Genomic DNA, 20,322 nt, shown 5'->3' with positions numbered 1-20,322 from the left:
TAACTTAAACAAGCTTATTTTTTTAATGGATCTGCAAAATCGTTTGAAATTCCAAAGAGAACGCTCCCCTCCCTGACACGTGTCTGGACCAGAAGAGATACTTCCCGTCAATTACAAACATGGCAAAACTTACAAAGGACCCTAAAAAACCCAAAGAAACCAGCATGCAGGAGAGAATGAGTAACTGATTGAAAAAAAAAAACATACAGGAGGAGATTCAAAAAACAAGTAATTCTGACACGAAACAAAAAATATATATAATGCCATTCTCTTCTGAGCAAACAGGTTGAATCCGGATGGTTCCACTCGGGCGTGTTGGGTTGGGTTAGCGGGTCAAACAGAGAGGAGAGGACCAGTGTGTGTGTGTGCATAACTGTTACAGAAAAGTGATGTTTAAATGTGTGTTTGGGGGGGGGGGGGGTGAGCTCTAAGGCTCTACATTAAGGCACCGGATGAAATAAATCAAAGAACAAAAAACCCAGCTAGAGAAGATCTCTCACACTAACACACAACACTAACCCCAAAACACTGGACAAAGTCTCGTCTAAAACGCGACGCCGCTCCTCTGTGCCGCCGGACAGCGTCTCCAGCTCCACTGACGGTCTCTATGTAGTGGTGAATGCGCTTTTTGTTTAAATTCATTTCTTTCGTTCTTTAAACTTTAAAATAAGTAAGAAACAACACAAAATGACTTTCTCTTTACATTTGTTTTTTTTTTTTCAGAAATAAAAATGATGTCAGCAAGCAGTCGTAAGTCTGAGAGATGTTAGAGATGTGTTTTACGGAGAATCCCGTGAGAAGGACAGAACGGAAGAGTGTTAGACAGAAATGAAGGATGTGTGAATGAAAGAGAGGGGAGAGAGAGAGAGATGGGGGGGGGTATAGAAGAACAGGTTGTGTGTCTGTGTAAAGTGTGTGAGTAACTGTGTGTGTCTGTTCAACTGCAGCACTTGGTCTTCCATCCCGTGACTCCACCACCAGTGCTGATGTCCACGTTTTCACTGTTGGGCTCTTTTACGGGCGTCTGCAGAAAAAACAACACAAAATAGATATGAACAAACATTTTGGATCTGCAAACATCACATTTGGAGTTTTGGAGTGAACCCGGGTTTATTTTAATCGCTTTCTGGTGCCAAACTCGCACCACTGGTCGCTGGTCACTGCTTCTGTCCGGCTGATCAGGATGCTCAAACAAACAGAGCCACAGTGTTCATTAGGGGTGTGAAACTATATCCTAATTGTTGCTTTAACAATAGGTGATCTGACATTATCGAGTATGTCACTCACTTTGCATAAAACACAAACAAAAACACATCTTGAAAGTCCAAAAGCATTCACTGCATGATGAAGCCTGTTAGAATGCCTGGTAAGATGTCCTTGTTACACGTTACATGTGTTATAATAATAATAATAAATAAAAAGGCATAATTACATACTATTAACCCTAAACCAAACACTCACCCTATCCCTAACCCTATAGTAAGTACATGTAGTTAATTAACATTACACTGAGGACACCTTCAAATAAAGTGTAACCAAATACCTCTATAAGTCCAGATATAAAAGCTAAATATCCCTGTATGGGCTTTTTGTTTTTATATTTATATAGTTAAATAATATCACAAAAGTAACAGTAATGCTTTTTTTTAAACATACATTGTAAGCGCAATTGAACAAACAAGCTTATATTGAAGTGAGAGTTACATTTTAGAGACAATATTTTTTTATACAGTCAATGAAAAATAGTAAAAAAAAAAAGCTAAAGCAGAACATTTGTGCATCTCAACACTGCAGTGTTTCATTTCTGAATGAATCTGTTTTTGAATAAATCATACGAGTCAATGATTCAATGAACCATTGATAGAGACGGTCACTTGGGAGCAGCCCTATGGCATCTTATTTTTCTAATTGAAAAGAATTTGACATAAAAAGATGACCGATTTAATAATATTTGGGAGAACTTTAGAGGCTCACTTTGAACGCCATCATCCAAAAATGAAAGAGGTAGAAGACCTCCAGAAATTTGCCTGCTAATAAAGTTTTACTATCAAATTGAAATAATGACTCGAAGAATCAAATTGGATCATGGGATTGCAAACTATTCCAACCTCTATTTGTTGATGTAAACTAAAAGCAAAATCCAAATTGGACCACAAAATGAGAAAATTCCTGTCATTACAGAGACAGGATAAATTCATCATCGTCTTAAATCAACAGAAACACAACTGGGGTGGGAATCTTTCAGCAAATTGATTTGTAATTTTAAAGCGATTCTGAGAATTGACAGTGACTTTTGTTTTGTTGTATTATGATTCAGAAAAAAACATATAGACTCATTTCTACAATTAGAAATAGAGTATAACAGACAAGTAAACACCAAAAGCAAAAAAAACCTTTAATATCCCAGAGAGATCAGCTGCTGTTACTGTGTATTTATGAGTTAAATGACATGAAATCACTGCTCTTCTGCACTGTAATGTTTTTGCTTAAAAGCATTGAGCACAATGTTACGGCCTAAGCCTTCTGAGTGTTGAATCTGTATTTGTTTGTGATCTAATTAGTCTTTTCTCTTCTGAGTGTTAGGCTCCGCCCCTGCACACCTTTGTCCTGTTTCTCTGATGGCTCAACTAGAGTATATAAGAGAAGGGTGAACCAGAATGAAGCATGCAGCAGTGAATGCCATTCAGCGGTGAATGTTGTGTGCATCGTGATGTCCAGCCTCCGAAGAAAGCTGTGTTCTATTTGATGTTTATTTGGTTTGATCTATTTGTCAGTGTCGGTTAAGTATATTCTTTGACTTTGGTATAGTTTAATTGTTACATGTGGAGAGTTGAGGTGAATGAGAGATGTGAGATTGAGTAATCATTTATTAGTCCAAAAATAAATGGTTAAATTGCTGTTGGCCTCATGTCTCCTCTTATGTTGTGGACCCCTTTCTCAATGAGCATTTTATAACAGGGGTTTGTAACAACAATAACAATGGTGTCTTCAGTCAGTCATTCCCCGGCTCACCTTTTTGAGAATGTCTTCTGCTAACGTGAGGAACGCCTTCTCGATGCTGATGTTGGCTTTTGCACTCGTCTCGAAAAAGCGAATCCCATGTTCTCTTGCGATCTGAGGATCAACAAACACAAGTAGTCAACATTCGTTGTGTTGGCAGGCCGGAACTAATATGTATGGAGCCATTCAAGTTTCTTAGAGATATCAACACTCAGCAAAGTGCTTCAATAGAGGAACTGACAAATATTCAACAAATAAACTGACTCACGTAACATAAAAAAACAAAAAAACATATTAAAGGGTAACTCCACCCCAAAACGAAAATTTTGTCATTAATCACTTACCCCAAATGTCGTTTCAAACCTGTAAACACTTTGTTCATTTTTGGAACACAATTTAAGATATTTTGTATGAAAACCAGGAGGCTTGTGACTGCTAAGTAACTAAGTAAATGATTCGGGGTTTTAAAAAGCTGTCAATCAAAATGTGCTTGTCGGGCTCTGGCCGAAACCTGTTGGGCTCGTGTCCGGTCGGGCCTGACTTTTATGACTCGATTACAGCCCTAGTATTGATTAATTTAAGTATAGGCAATCAGTGACAATACAGTAACATTTAATTAAAAATTTATTTAAAATTAACTAATGCTGTAAACTATACAATAACCGCTGCCAGTTGGTACTTTACTATGTTAAAGTGACATGTAAACAAATTTTAAACTGCATGCGGTGGTTTTACAATAAATGTTCAATTATATAACTGTTACACATTTAAACAGTGGATGGCAGCTTGTTTGACAGATTTATTTAAACATACATTAAATATTACAGAATAGGTTAAGTAAAAGCACAACTTAATACTTAAGAGTTCATGGTAACAGAATGGCTTTTCTGAGGTAAACGCATCATTATAACATTGTTAACAAGCTGTTTCACTGACACCTTTCCATGGTTGAAACACTGATAGTTTGTTTTTAACATTGATTGATTGATTTTTATTCAAGTATATTTGGTGCAGTAACTGGTAGTAAAGAGGAAGTGATCAGTTCTCATGCCGTGTCTATACAGAGGTCTGTTGCACAACATTAAAGAATTAAATGCCAAAATAGTATTTATTTGTTTGAATTTTATAAATACAACTGACATATTTTAAAAGCGAGCACATTGCTTCACAAAGCTTATTGTAATTTATTGAATGCTTCATTACATTTTGATCAGACGCATCAACTGAACAACACAGGTCGATTCTAGGGACTTAAAAATACATATAGGTTCATCAAAAATGAGAATCAAATCAAATCAATGTTTTCAAAACCAGCCCTAATCCATAATCCATCCACAGTCTCTTACCTGTTCCCCCTTGGCTTTTGGTACGACACGTTTGTCCTCCATGTCACACTTGTTGCCTAGCAGCATCCTCTCTACATCCTCGTTAGCGTGCTGTAACAACATACACAACATTTGAGTCGATGCATTCTTACAAAATACTCATGTTCAGACTGACAACCTCAATTAAAAGTAGTTTCAGAAGTTACAGAAGAAACCGCACTGAAGAACCGAGTTTACATCAGTGGTGCAAGTAACTTGGATTTGAACGACAGGCCACCAAACACAAAACCACATCCCTCATGGAGTCCCATGTTATATGAATTCTCCTGAAAGTGCTGATTGTTGGGAAATTCTGCATGAATCATCAGACTTAAAAAATCTAACCATCAGCAGACTATGTATCTGTAAGCTGGTGTTTTTACAGCACTGGAACTTCTTAAGTCCCACACCAGCGGTTCTCGACTCAAAAATAGCTCAGAGGTCTGTTCTATTTACAACAGCACAACAATACAAAGCAACCACCCATATGATCATGCACAGTTAGGCTAGTAAAATGAATGGGCTTATTAACTTTTAAAAGGGAAGAGAAAACACTTCCCATATTGTTTTTCACTGACGTCAGAAGATGCTTGTTCAAACAAATTCTGTATTTGGATACAACATCATGTCTCAAAAACCATGAAAAAAAAAAAACTATGCAAGATATAGGAAAACTGCATTCAATATGGTTTCACTTGACCAGAATTTGTTCTGGGCAGTCAATTATTGGCCAACATTTTCCTTTTCAGCTCATGTCGTACTCATTTTACACATCGCCAGAGTTAACTAAAACCAGATTTTATAGTTTTAGTTGACTTAATTCTAGTTATTATAGTTCTTCAACTTTAAATGAAAATGAGAAATATGAACTGTTGAACACAAAAAAAACTATTTTGAACACTGTTGGCAACCAAAAAGTTTCTGTTCCCCATTGACTTTATTATCAACGGACGAAGGATATTCACAGAGGTTTGGGAAAACTTGATGAGCTAATGATAACAATTTTAATTTTTGAGTGAACTTCCCTTTAAAACACCATTCCCTGAATAACTGTCTTATTCTGATGTTGTCTGAGGGGTGCAGTAAGGTTGTGTGAAGACTGACCTCATCAATATTTCTGAGCCATTTGCTGATGTTTTCGAAGCTCTTGGCGTTGGTGATGTCATATACGAGCATGATTCCCATGGCCCCTCTGTAGTAAGAGGTAGTGATGGTGTGAAACCGTTCCTGCCCCGCTGTGTCCCTGCAAAAAAACATTGACAACCACAATCAAACACTGCAGCAGCCCAGACGCTCGTGGACTTAATGGATTATAGACTACAGAAGATCCAAAATTAACTTTGGCTGGCAATAGCTGGTGAACACAGCTGACTAGTTGTTAAGAGCCACCAATTGTTACCAACCAATATCTCAACAGCTGTTGCCATCAACTATACAGATGGACAAATGAGCATCTAATGCAATATGCATATCACAACAGTTTGGAATACCTGAATGATTTCAATAGTTCAAAAAATGTAAGATTAATTTAACTTTATTACCAAGTTGAGCAAAGAATTGGTGGTATTTAAATAGTTGTTTGTTTACTTTGTTAAAATCTAACCTTTCATTTAATGCTAAAGTAAAACACTGCAGTTTACTTTTTTTTTTTTTTTTTTTTTTTTTACAGTAATAGTGATGCTGTCTTCTCCCAGAAAGAGAATGAAATGTGTGCTGGTTATGTCATTTTTTTTAATGCATTTAAATATAATTAAATTTTTATATAAATTACATCTAATTTTAAAATGGTTTTACAAAAAGCATGGTCGTAACTTAATGATACTTACCATATCTGTAGCTTTATTTTCTTTCCTTGCAATTCAACTGTTTTGATCTTAAAATCGATTCCTAAAAAGACACAACAAAAGACATAAGTTGAACAAAGACACTTAAAAGAAACCGGATTCACAACCTATTTGACTTCTGTGAGTGAAAAATGTTGCATGACAGGAATTTTGTTAATTGGAAATTGATTGGATCCACTTAGAATTGTAATACTAGAATGGAGTTAGATCTGAATTTGATTTTACTCTCTTCCTAGGGCACTTTTTAGGAAGCTTTTTCACCAGGACGTTGATGCTGAAAGTCAAGTTAGAAGGTCTTCTCCAAATATCCCAAAGGCTACACTACTTTCCAGCAGATTGTTATTTGCCATTTTAGCTGTACTACTGATCATACGGTGGAATGATGTCAAAAAAATTGGGATTTGACGTGTGAAACATCACAATGGGCGATTACATGGAGGAGAGGGGGCCTTTCTGTATTCAGAAAGGCACCGAAAATAATTAACGATTGCTAATGGTTGCCTGTTACATTACAGCACATCAAATTTCACTTACCACATAAACAGAGAAAGGAAAGATGACTGAGGACGATAGCGAATGATTTGCAGATCCTCAGCACCACTGACAAACATCTAAATCTTGTAAATTGTGTGGTGAGTACTGCCGCTCAGTGGTATAAACGGAGTCAGTACATCTGATCAAGAATCTCGAAAGTCACGGTAAAACTAAAAAGCAGTCATGCATTCAAAACCAGTTTCAATGCCAGGCATAATTACAGCTCCCTGATGCCTGCCACTTATATACAGTATAATTACTCAATGATAAAACTGCAAGTGAAAGTACGGAAATATATATTTTCCTCCCATCTCGTATTTATTCCCTTTAGGGGTTCTGAAGTACAAGTCATTTTCTTTCTGAACATGGTCTATCAAAATCATCACACAGCCCAAAAAGAAAAGTTGTTTCCGACTGGGAACAAGTTAATTACATTTAGGCCTGGATTCTTAGACAGGGCTTAGGTTATGCCAGGATTAGGCCACAGTTCAATTAGGACATTTAAGTATCTTTTATAAAAAAATTAAAAAAATTACTGGTGTGCATCTAGAGGCAAAACTATGGAACTGCCATTTTAAGATCAGTCAGTGCAAGTTTCTTTCAGTTAAAACAGCCCAGACATGCATTTTAGTCTGGGACTAGGTCTAAGCCTTGTCTGTGAAACCGGGGGTTAAAAAAAGACCAACGTTTTACACTTTTCTGATCTACTAATCAATCATACACAATAAGCACAGGAACATCTATTAAGTGGGAATGAGGGTCATTTTATTTACTGTTGAATGCAAGGCCTGGGGCCCGTTCTTCGTACGTCGCTAACTCAGTTAGCTGGATTTGAATGTTGACGATTTGGCATGATCTTGGATCGTTTGGTTCTTCGAAGCTCATCCTGGAGCTGCTGTCATAGCAACAGGTCCGTTAGCTTAAACCTGCTCGGGAGCAGCTTATTTCATGTAAACAGGATTAGATCGCTTATTTTCAACCAGAACTGATACTCAAAATATGTCTGCTACCACTGCTACTTTATTACAATAGTATCGTACTGATCCAGGGACAATAATTTAAAATAATAATCATTAAAAAATGTATTTAAAAATAATATAAAAATGTTGTGTAGTCCATAACAGCCTACTATAGACAGACCATTTTACTCACTGAAATATTTATTTGTCATAAAAGTATTACTTCATAATTGTATTAGAGTCTTACACACATGCTATACAGATAGAGTCGTGCATTATTTTGAGTGATGACTGCTATTACAAGAGTGGCTTGATGGAGCGCAGGAGATGCAGATAACATGATATTGACCCTTAAGAAACTTTCTTTAATGCTGTCACGTAACAAATCTTTCCAAATATAAAATGAAATGAATAGATAATTTCTACATTGAAATAAAAATGTAAAGACTGCACAACTATTATAAATTGCTAATCTAAAATTCTAATAAAATAAAAACATGCATCTCATATCTGCTTCATGTATCTATTATATCATTTATGTAGTTTTGTTTGCTTGGCTGTTTCCTTATAAAAGTCCAGAAATTTGTCAAGTTTTTCGTCAGGTGTCGTTTTAAATTATATGACGTCATTACATTGCCGTCTTGCCACCAGCCAATCGCTGCACTGCTGATCATGGTTTCGAGTATCGATACATATCCCCTTTTAAGACAACACATGAACGTGCAATTATCTCAGATAACTCAATCCAGCGATACTAATCATACACAACACGTGTGTTCGAAGAACCCAATTAGCTGGATCAGGATTAGCACGATGATATCATCTTGGATGTGTCATTTGATCTCGGATGTAATAAGCGACGTACGAAGAACAGGGCCCTGGTGATAAGTCTTGAGTGACAAAACAACATAAATGAGTAAGCACCACTGCTGAATTTTCATAAAAAATGTGGGATGTGTAGGCATACATTAATTTGTTGTAAAACCTTCTCAACAGAAATCTGGACTTGTGCAAATTGTCCTCTGAGGGTACTAGCGTGGGAGAAGCTTTTCCAAATGAGAAACAAACCTGAGTTTTCACTGTGCTACACTGCATCTAGGAAAAACAGAACTGACTGGGCATTTTCATTGTATTCTCCATTTTAATAGCAAAAATGTAGCCCTAAAAAGGGTTTTCTAGACACTCTTGCAGTTGAAGTAGTAGTATATTATATTTAATACCATGTCAGCATCTTAGGCGATTTTCTTTTGCAGTTGAAAGTAGCATCACAGCATCACAGTTCATGTAGATGATGGAGGGTAAAGAGATCTCTCAGTAGCAGTGTGTTGTTGAGACTAGCACAGACCAACACGGACAGGACGGTTCATCAGTGAAACTGCTGAGAGTTTAATGGCCCAGCAGCACAGTAAAAGCATTCAGACTCAAACTCACACTGGAAAATGTCCTGAACTGATCACTGGTTAGTTACCATGTTTGTCCTGCTGCACAGCTTTATTAGTGATGTTTGCAGATTGGTAAGAGACTCCCACAACACCCTGGCAACCACAATGTGCCCAAAAAAAACCTTAGCAACCACAGTGACAACCGAAATCACTCAAAACACCTTGGCAACAGCATTAATGTCCTAAATTACTCAAAACACCTCAGCAATTCCACAGTAACAAGCTCAATAACTGAAAACACATTTGCAACTGCATAGTAACAACCTTAATAAGCCTAACTCTAAATATCTTGGCAACAGCATAGTAAGAACGTAATTCACTCAAAACAACTTGGCAACCACACAGTAACAACCTAAATTGCTCTTAACACCTTAGAAACAGCACTGTATCAAGTTCAGTGTCACTTTAAGAGCTGCACACATCTAATATACAGGTACGCATATGTTTTTCTCTCAACGGTTTACTTTCATTTCCAACATAACCAATCGATTCTATATGTAAACCTTGTGTGTTTTGACAGTATTAGCCCCTAAAGATAACTTAGTCCAGTAATCAGGTGCTGTTTGACAGGTGTGCGCGCACGTCAGAACTGCACGTGCATTAAACGTTTAACTGGCAAGGCTTTAAAGCTCATGCAAATAATGTACTTTTATGATTGCAAACAAGTGCAGTGTCCTGTGAGAGTAACTCTATCGATGAGTTAACACTGATGTAAGGCTGCACAACTAATCGCATTTCTAATTGCAATTACAATTATGGATGCCACAATTACGTAATCATTCAAAGCAGCAATTAATGGTTCAAAGTCCACTTATGTTATTCTGCAAGCTTAAGATATTTTCTTTTCTTTCTACAAGTTATCTTAAGGGTTTTTTCATTGTTTTAGTTTTAGTATAACATTATAAAACCATTCATATATATATATTTTTTTAATATAATTTAAAGAAGAAACCAATCCGATGTATATTTGACATTTGAACTATTGAACTATTGGAGAAGCACTAAAGGTTTTTCAGAGCGTTTTCAATTTGTTTATTTTCATATAAAAATACGACATGCAGTTGCATCAAACAATGGTATCAACAATGTAAACTGTGATAATCGTAATTAATAAATCGCAATTACAATTTTAAGGGAATAATCATCAATTCTGTCATAATCGTGCAGCCCTACACTGATGTGTATGTATGTGGCGTTATAAAGTATATTGAGACGGTGGTGCCAGAAATGCAGCTAATATGTGCGCTGTAACACGATACTATGATATTTCTTCAAGAGCAGATCGTGGAGACATTTTTATCATCCACGATCTAGAATCATCATATAGCACACCCCAAACTAGTCAGTGTCAGTAATGTTGCAACACACTCTTCATATTGGACTTTACAGTGCTGTTATAAATTAGTAAAGAGATTTCAAGAGCTTCTACATTTGGATGCGAAACATTCAGAATTACTGCTCTCCATCTGTTAGTCATGCATCTGTGTGATTCTTCACTTACTGTCCGGATGATCCTTTATGCAAATGCAAATACTGGCGTGACTTTCTAACATTTACAGATAAGAATACAACCGTAAGATGCAATTTATACACAGAAATAACACGTCTCAAATGCATTAAGCAGTGAAAGCATGTTACAGAAGAGAAAGCCTCTTTAATCCCTATGTTTATGAGTTACTTAGACGCCCTTAATATAAAGCACATCTCATGTATAGGACTACTTAAATCTCATCTCTGTCCTCCATTATTTTTCTGACGTGTTCGTGGACATGCGTGCTGAACCGAAAAACCTGTAACAGTTGCAAACACACGTTACATGCCTAGATGCACAAAGACTGACCAACATATTTAGCTAAGCAGTAATGCTTAGCAGAAGTCTAACCGCATACACACAGCTGCACTATGGGTGGGAGCCGCTTTATGAAATGGTACACAAATGAGCAGCCAAAGACTGAGTCACTCTCACACAATACACACAAACCACCGCAGAGACAGAGCAGACCCCTGAAAGAGACACGAGAAAACTCTGCTGATGTGAACGACACATGAGAATATAAAAACAGAGAGTGTGAAAGTTACAGCAGGACACACACTCATAGTTCAACCTCTGGAAACATGTCAAAGGACTTTTGACTGAGCCTCAGTCTCTGCAGTCGGGTACGTTTATGCCACTTATGGCTTTAAAGGCACAATTCACCAGATGACAATTGTGTTATCTTTTACTTAACAGTCATGTCGTTACAAACCTGTATGACTGGAACACAAAATAAGATATTTTGCTACTCCACTTCATACAATGAGGACTAAAGCTGTCATTTTTTGGCAAGTAGATGACAATAAAAGAGCAGCCTGGATATTCTGCCCAACATCAACAAAAGAAATGAATACTCTGGTTTAATGTGACATAAGGGTGTGTAAAGGATTCCTACAACAGTTTAAGAAGTCTGGATTTGGCCACTAAATGTGCGACTAGTTTAAAACTTGGGTTATACGAGTTCTGAACACAAAGGACATGGAAGGGTTCCTGACAGGCAGCCAATCAGACCCCTTCCCATGAGCCTTTGCAGCTGTGGGGCCCCTCAAGGATCCAGAAGGAAGCTCCGCCCAACTGAGCCAAGATCCTGTCAGTCAAAGAAAGAGAATCCACTAATGCCAGACAGAAAGAGAAAGGAAAAAAAATGCTCTATTAGTCTATTTATGCATTTATAAAAGCTTAAATCAAGAGTTTAATAGTGCACATATGGTTAAGGTGTGTATTCGTGTGCGAGTGTGTAAGGTGATCTTTCCCTTGGGACTGCAGGGAGTTTCCGGTGAGTATTTTAAGGCTCTGAACTACAGAAAGAAGGAGGGAGGGAGAGAGAGAGAGAGAGAGAGATGTGGTTCAAGTGCATTCATAGCCCATGTCCATAAAGTGACAGGATGTTGAATAAGGAAAAAGTGTAAAGTGGGACTTTATTTTATCCTGTAGAAAATAAGAATTTTCTTTCCGGAACTAATCTGTCATTGGTCGAAACTTAAGTGTCCTTGATGACATCATCAATAAAAGAATGTCATTTTAGAGACAGAGCAGGTGACATCTGGAGTAACTACATTTGGAGTAACATCTAGAATACCAACAAGAGACTGCATAAAGTGCAAACAGTCAATTAAGATTACGTGTTGAAAAAAAAAAAAAAGAAACACTAAAATTGAAGGAAAAGAAGAAATCGATTAGAAGAGGAGTGAGTGGAAATCCAAATTTTCACTGATCTGATGACTTAAACCACCATTTCCTGACAGTTCAGAACTTCAACCCTCATTCTGATGGTTCACAACTGTCACCTGATCACAACAGGAAGCCACAGGTGACACACACCAGGAGCGGTCATGTGACTCACAGCACAGAGACAAAAACTCAGTCGTAAAGGTCACCCTTGCCTGTCCAGAAACCAGGTCAATATTTGTTTTCATTCCAAATCATGATCATTTCCAGGTTTTATCAGTCTGAAACACAATGACGGCAACTTTATTCAACTTACAAATGCCATTAAAAACAAGTCTATTATTTCATAGATTAATCCATTTTATGTTAACTAATAGAGGCAGCACAGGTTATGAACTATATACAAAACGAAAGGCTTTTTCTTTGGAATAACATGCGGTCATGAATCATTCACAATAACCAGGAAGAACCAGGAACGTGTTATGAAAAGTTATTTTAAAATTTCTTTTTAGGAACAATCCTGAACATGCATTATATAAATTTGTTCTAACATGAGTTACAGGCTAAAATACCTGTATGGACAAAAATGATCAAAAACAAAACATTAACAAATAACAAACAATAATGAAAACAGAAAACATAACAAAAAGTATAACAATAATACCAATACAGGCTACTTGATGTACAATAATAATATCTACTAATTTAATTTTGATTTAATGTAAACTTAAATACATGTTCATCAATTAAGGTCTATAATTGCAGGACATTTCTTAATCAGACAAAATGTCAACGAAAGAGCATTTAGGATCCGCTCTTTCAAATAAATGGACAGGGCCGGCTGTGTCTAAATTTGCCCCATGAACCAGTGTGGCGCTGAGATCTCCAGTTACCCCCAGAGAATTGACCCTGCCGTACGTAAACCGAGTTCAAGAGCATCTGCTAAATGACATCTACCCACGCCGTTCTCAGTGAATAAGTTCATGCGGTTTCTGTGATCTAACAGGTATGGCATGCTTCTCATTTTAACCCACTGAATTTACCTTCCAGGCATCTAAACACAGAGAAAAGGTGATAGGAAGTGCGTATTATATTGCAACAATGGTGTTCCAACATCTGCATCAATCTGAACAGGACGTATATCTAGCATTTACATGCTTAGAGATGTTTAACAGGTGACAGACGATGGATTTGGGTTACATAAACAGGTAACTAAATCAAACAACAATTACATCAACATTCAGATTCATTACTTCCCAATTTAAAGGGGTTTATTTAGGAAGCTCATCTCCTTACAAAAATTACCATGGTATTACTATGGACTCTGGACACAGTCTACTCAAAAAGTACCTTGGAAAAACCCTTACATAATAATAATATAGCACTCAATACACTGTTACAATGGCAGCTCCGAAGTGCATTTTTATGGAAGGGTGGAGAGATTGTTTGCAACTCTTACACCTGGCCATAACCCAACATCTCCAGTCAACACTAACAACCATGAAAAACCCATTTCAGATGTGCCTTTCCCATGATATCATGCAGAAAGCACCAGGAGGTAGTTAAATGACAGGTTTGCGGTTCCCAACCCTGGAGGCACCCCAAGTCCCCAACACTGCACGTTTAGCATGTCTCCTTAATCAAACACACCTGATTCGGACCTTAAGCTTATTAGCAGAGACTCCAAGAACTGAAAGTAGCGTGTCAGAGAAAGGAAACATGCAAAATGTGCAGTTTTGGGGTGCCTCAAGGACCAGTGTTGGGAACCACTTGCATAGAGAACACAGTTAATCAACCGAGCCAATTCACGCATGCGCAGTAGCTCCACCGATGACGCCACACTAATGAATTGTTTATGCTTTTTAAAATAACAACTCACGACTATTTTAACAAACTCGTTAGTTAAACGCACTAGTGACGAAGTAACGATGCATTTTTTTTACATGTTAACCGGTTTGGCTCTTAAAGTGATGGATTTTGGGGTTAACGTTACTCCATGTAACCTAACAGGCCGCTTGAACCTTTAACGTTTAATCTAAACTATACACAATGTATCGAGTATCTCATTTGGACAAATTAGAAATTACATATAAAGCAGTGACAAGCCATTACTTGGACTCCTCCGGTATCCTATCATTATTTGTCAGTCAACCGCATATTAACGCAAACTTTAGCCAAATAACCTCAACAATTACACTTAACGTTACATAAATCCAAATATAACGTTACAGAACTCTGGGATGTTATTCTGAATCAACTGATTTCAGGGGTTTCTCTCAGCTGATATGAATCAGTTAGCCGGTTAGCATGCTAAAGTCCAGAATCAAGGCCTAGTCAGCACATCCTCACACATTTAACAGCTTTTCTGACATAAAACAATAAATAAAACTCCGGGAGCGGGTGGATTCGGATGTGATCCTCACCTATAGTGGAGATGAAGGTGGTGTTGAAAGCGTCGTCTGAAAATCGGAACAGCACGCAGGTCTTTCCCACCCCAGAATCACCAATCAAGAGCAGTTTAAAGAGCAGATCATAGGTCTTCTTCGCCATCTGAGCTCTTATAAACACACACTGATGAGAAACCGACAGAGACCGAGCGCGTGTTAAAGGGAAAGCGTGTGTGTATTATCCGAAAACGCACACCGGACAGTCTCTTCTTCACAGCTGAATTGCTTTGATTTCCTCTGCTGACTCTTTTTTTAAACTCCGAAGGAGATGTTTACGACGTGTGTCTCCTCTGAAAGTGTGGTGTCTGGTGTTTTAATGTCTCTGTCTTTTCTTTCTTTCTTTCTCTCTCTCACACTGTCGGGACAAAATGGCTCCTCCGCCCGACTCTCTCTCTTTCTTCAAACTACACCAGCGATCTGATTCAAGTGAAAGATATTCCGCTTCATCCCAGCGATGCCGAACAGCGCAGATCTCGTTTGACAGCTGGATCCGAACCGACAGTCTGTACCGGGTCCGTTCGTGGAGTTTGGAAGAGGACAAACACAGAGACGACCGACCAACCGCCGTCGCCTTCGAATGGAGCCACCGCGGCGACACCCTAGATTTCATAGTCACGCCTTCCTCCCCGCCCCTACGTAAGCGCCTGGCGTTGTGATTGGCCCAACGCGCCGTATTTCAAATCCATGTCGAACGCTGATTGGACGGAGAGACAACTGTCTGTAGACATGAGGGCATTATTGACGTAGCTTTTTTAGGGAGGGAGAATGCAGCTGGCGCAGCCCAGAACCTGGCCCCTAACGACACTTCGTGGCCCTACAGTCGATTTCCGTCAGCCCCAAGCAGCGCTGCAGGGTGTGATTGGGTCACCGTGACGAATCCAGATGTTAAGTCAAACCCAGTGATGTCATTTCGGGCGTGGCGCTTTTAGAACATTTCCAAATGTGACCCAGGACCACAAAACCAGTCATAAGGGTCCTTTTTTTTTTTTTTTTTATTGAGACTTATGCATCACCTGGCAGCTGAATAAACAAGCTTTTCATTGATTTATATTTTGTTGGGGATAGGACAATATTTGACCGAGATTCTGACCCATACAACATATTGTTGTCTAAATATACATGTGCTGATTATGATTAGTTTTGAGGATTAGAGTCACATATGACAGCACAAAAGTTATCCTCTGACAATGGCAAAACGTATTATTGTGGTACTTTTAACATTGCAAAATCATGGTACAGCAGTATTATGTACTTAGTAATAGTTAGTACTATGGTGAAAAGACGGATTTAAGAAACATTTTGGGTTTCCTAAAGAACCTTTCTACAAACAGTTAAGTTTTCCCCCAATTGCTTTGGCTTAGTAAGTATAAAGCAATTAGTTTTTTTCACACCAGTAAATTTTAACATACCGTAAAAATCTGTATCTAAAAGGCTCAGTGTGAAATAAAAGCATATACACAAAACTGTTGGGAAAGAAACAAAAAAATAAATAGAATAAATATGAAATTTGTAGCCTAAAATGAACATTTGAGTTGACTACCATTGTGAAAAAACATTGAACAAGTACTCACACGAGTCACAACATTGTGACATACAATAGATTTGCAGTGAGAAAGAACCATTTCATTTCTTAGGGTGAAAAATATTTTAATTATTAAAAAAAAAAACTTTTTGTGCATTGGAAAATTTCAAGATGGTATAAAGATAATGTGTAATAAAGAGAGAAAAGTATGATATTACCAGTATGTGAAGAGAATAAATCAGAATACCCCACTTCCAAACTATCTGCAAACCACAAACTGTAAGAATCTCATTTTGTCGCTGGAATGAGTTCTGCTCTCATGTCCTGTGAGGTTTTGAAGAATTTGGCTATTGTTTGTAAGTCATTGGGCAACATTTTTCCTAACGCAGCTGTAAACATGCAGAAACCTGCTGTGACTCAGACAAGCATGGCTCAGAGCTGCTGGAGGTTTTATTCCTTTATATCTGTCAGTGAGTCACTCCTGGAGCTCCGTTTTCCTGTTTCCAAACCTTGCCACTCAACGCCGCATGAATCTGGAATATTAGAGGAATTTCTCTGTGGTCAGATGTTTCTGATTCTATTTCCTTGTGTGATCATTGCTCTCACTAAAAGCCAAGTGTGAGGAAAAAAATAAAAAGTAGTTCTTCCAGTTTCTCATTTCTAAGGGTTCTTCATATCTTTTGACTGGGTTTTAAGCTGTCCGACAAACTACACACACACACACACACACACACACAGAGGCGTAGCTGAGTGTTGTAAGTGAATCTGATGCTATGTGAGTCACAGTGGAGTTAAACATCTGGTTCTGTTAAATCCACCGGATGTCCTTCAGAGTTTGAGTCACAGCATTCAAAATCTACATAGAAAAAGTTAATATAAATGGACCATGTTTAACTTTTATATGCAAGACTTCCGGTGTCATTTGCTTCAGCTTACCTCTCCGAAAATACTTTGTTATACTGCTTGATATTTCAAACTGGTAGCCTATTTGTTATCACTTCATTTTAAAGTATTATTGTAATATTAACACTGGTTTGTAGCGCAAATAGTTTTACTGTTAACTGCACTTTGTCACTCATTCTCTTATTTAGCCTATATAACAGTTAATGAAACTGAAGTCTCACTCATTTACAAATAGCTTACTCCTGCCTTGCAGAATATGATGTATTTATAATGTATTTATATTCCTTAAGTTTTCTAATGAATGCGTTCGTAAAAGCTCTTTTCCACAGTGTTTTCACAATTGTTCCTTGTTGTAAAGAGTGCCTTACAAACACTGCAGTTACACATCAAGCCATATATTGATTGAATGCATTCAATGTCATTGTCTAAACGTTTTAAGGCAACAAATGTTGAATATCAAATTTCAAGATTTTTTACTGCTAAGTGTCTCATCATGAGAAGAAGCATCTGTAGCTGACAGCCATCATTACAGGCCTCACCATCAGCTATTTGTTCATTTCAGGGTGGATTGATTTCGTCCAAGATGTTTCACTAAGTGTTTTTGCTTCCTCTGATAGATTATATGCACAAATCCTTCCCTCACTTGAAACCCAAGAGCTAGTCTGGTCATATTCTAGAGTCAAGCTCACTAAAGCTAATATTAGTGGTCCAAGCATTCTCTGTATGGGTCATGAAAAGGAATATACATATATCCAGGGATGACACTTCTGTTTAATAATTTAGAATAGCGCAAATTAATTTGAAAAAAAGAAAGCATTATGCAGTGCCTCAAGTGGCCAAAAATAAAACTACATACAACAAATCCACTAGATGGCGCTATTGATGTACGTTTAACCAACCCAAAATATGAATCTGCTTTTAATTAACCAGCAACACACGATACATGGTGTGTATATATACATAGTGCGAACTACGGGGGAGCTAGGGGGAGCTCGGCTCCCCTTAATAAGACATGGGCTCCCCTGAAAACGAGAAATCTGAAATTTTGGGGGGTCTCAAAAAATACTGACAATGTGAATATTTTTAAGTGCAATTTCAGTTTTGTAATGTGATTATGATGGCAAAATATTATTCATTCATGCATGACAGCGATTAAAACCTAATTAACTTCAATTAAGATTACAGAAGGTGTGGGGGCGCTGCGCTTCAAATTCCACATGTTAGTATGTCATAGGTTCGTAGAAACAAAATAAACGTTGGAGGCCATTTATCGTGCGCAAAAGTCCTTCCATTATGCAGTTATAGCATCATAGCTAGGGCAAAAAGAAACAAGGTAGTTCAATTAATTTTGGTTTTATTAAGAAATTGTGTAGTGATGAGGCACGACTGATTCACCTGCTGAAAGCACTGGTAAACCTCAAGCCAAGCCCACCGTGAAAACGCATGAAGCTGAAGAAAAGTAATCTCTGGGATCCTAACCCCTCTTGCTTCGAGTCCTCTCTCGCGTTAAACTGGAACAGCCAGCAGTGGAGAGACTGGAAGAGCCAATATACATGGCTGTGTGTTGAGGATGGAAGCTTGGGGTGCATCACTTTGTAACGCGTTGTGTCAAGAGGGGGACAAAATATGGGTAGCTCACAAAGTTATTAGGCCAGACAAAACTCACGGAGGCGATTGACATTGAACAACGACTCGCGTTTTATTTCTCCAATCGAACTCGGGCAATTGTCTGTCCCATGTTCCACCGTCCACAGCGTAACCAAAACAAAACAAACAAGATTAAAACAAAATGATTTCCAAACAGAGATTACCTGCATACATGGGGGATTCGAGTCGCGCTTGTATACATTATCATACAGAGTGCATACCGTTTTACAGGGAGCGCGCAGCTCTTAAAGGGGCCACAGTTTTTCCCACTCGTTACAACTTGTAAGGACGCAAAAAACCTTCTTCTGTCTGAAAAGGTACCTGGCACGCACTTGTCTGAGGAGTGGATTAATGGTTAATGCTCAGAACCAGTCGCGAAAAATTATATATAAATACAGGGACAGCATTGCACACAAGATGGCCATTGAAGTGGCATTAACTAAGCAAAAGGCGATTCTGCCAAATAAAGTAATCGAGGTCTAAATTAATGGAGGAGACCACAACATCATTCAAGGCTGTCTTCCTGACCTATCAATTTGTGTCGATAAAGTATACTAGTGCATATTGTAGCTGTTATGTAGCTTTGTAAGTCATTATAAGTCCTTTTTTGAGGCACTCGTGTCGATAATGTATAATAGTTCATACACTTGTAGCTGTTGTAAGTCCTTATTTGAGGCATGCGCATGTGCACGAACTCTACCCCCCCCCCCCCAAAAAAAGTGGGCTCCCCCAAAGGACACGGTATAGTTCGAACACTGTATATATATATATATATATATATATATATATATATATATATATATATATATATATATATATATATATATATATATATATATATATATATATATATTACAATTTGTATTTTAAATAAAAAGTATATGCCTACATCCACTAAGTTTTTATATAAATGTATCTTGCAGCACACTACATTATAGGCTAATATTGTTCAGTCTTAAATAATTGGCTGGATCTTTGGACTTTCTCCTTTTCCATCAGTGTTTGCACATTTTTGGCCTATAAGTAAGCAGATATGATGGGTAAAAATGCTGATAAAAATAAATAAATAAATAGCCTTAGTGCGAGCTATAAATATATGAGCAATGAACTGAATAAAAGAACGATGAACAATCACATTTTAAGAGTAAATTACATTGTTAAGAATATGGTAATTATGGTTATTATAGCTTTTTTCCCCTGGCCTATATTTGTATTGCATTAATTAGCATTTTATCAAGCATTGATCTGATCCATATTTAATCTGACTGAACTAGCATTAAACCATTTAACTCCAAATCCCAAACACCTCTGGGGTCTTCCGCGATGATCGCAGTGATGCAGTGTGTGTGTGTGTGTATGTGTGTGTGTTAGAGTGTTACTATTTACGCCCTTTTTTAAACGATTTTGCCCTTGAAGGGGTTTATAAATATGAGCCGCTAGCCCGCTACTTTCTGGACA

The 20,322-nt window shown here is 37.7% G+C and overlaps 1 protein-coding gene across 1 annotated transcript; it reads right to left on the bottom strand.

Moving 5' to 3' along the window:
• Positions 1-15,397, bottom strand: LOC113120664 (ras-related protein Rab-10-like). Its single transcript, XM_026290627.1, has 6 exons — positions 14,769-15,397; positions 6,191-6,251; positions 5,469-5,607; positions 4,347-4,436; positions 3,013-3,114; positions 1-1,024 (listed from the first exon to the last, which is right to left on the bottom strand). Exons 1-6 carry the CDS (start codon positions 14,893-14,895, stop codon positions 938-940), a joined length of 606 nt encoding a protein of 201 aa, XP_026146412.1. The 5' UTR covers positions 14,896-15,397; the 3' UTR covers positions 1-937.
• Positions 15,398-20,322: the final 4,925 nt, after the last annotated feature.

The sequence above is a fragment of the Carassius auratus genome, chromosome 20, assembly GCF_003368295.1.
Source record: "Carassius auratus strain Wakin chromosome 20, ASM336829v1, whole genome shotgun sequence".
Lineage (NCBI taxonomy): Eukaryota > Metazoa > Chordata > Actinopteri > Cypriniformes > Cyprinidae > Carassius > Carassius auratus.
The sequence above is the reverse complement of the archived record's forward strand: the minus strand, read 5'-3'. Positions and strand labels throughout refer to the sequence as shown.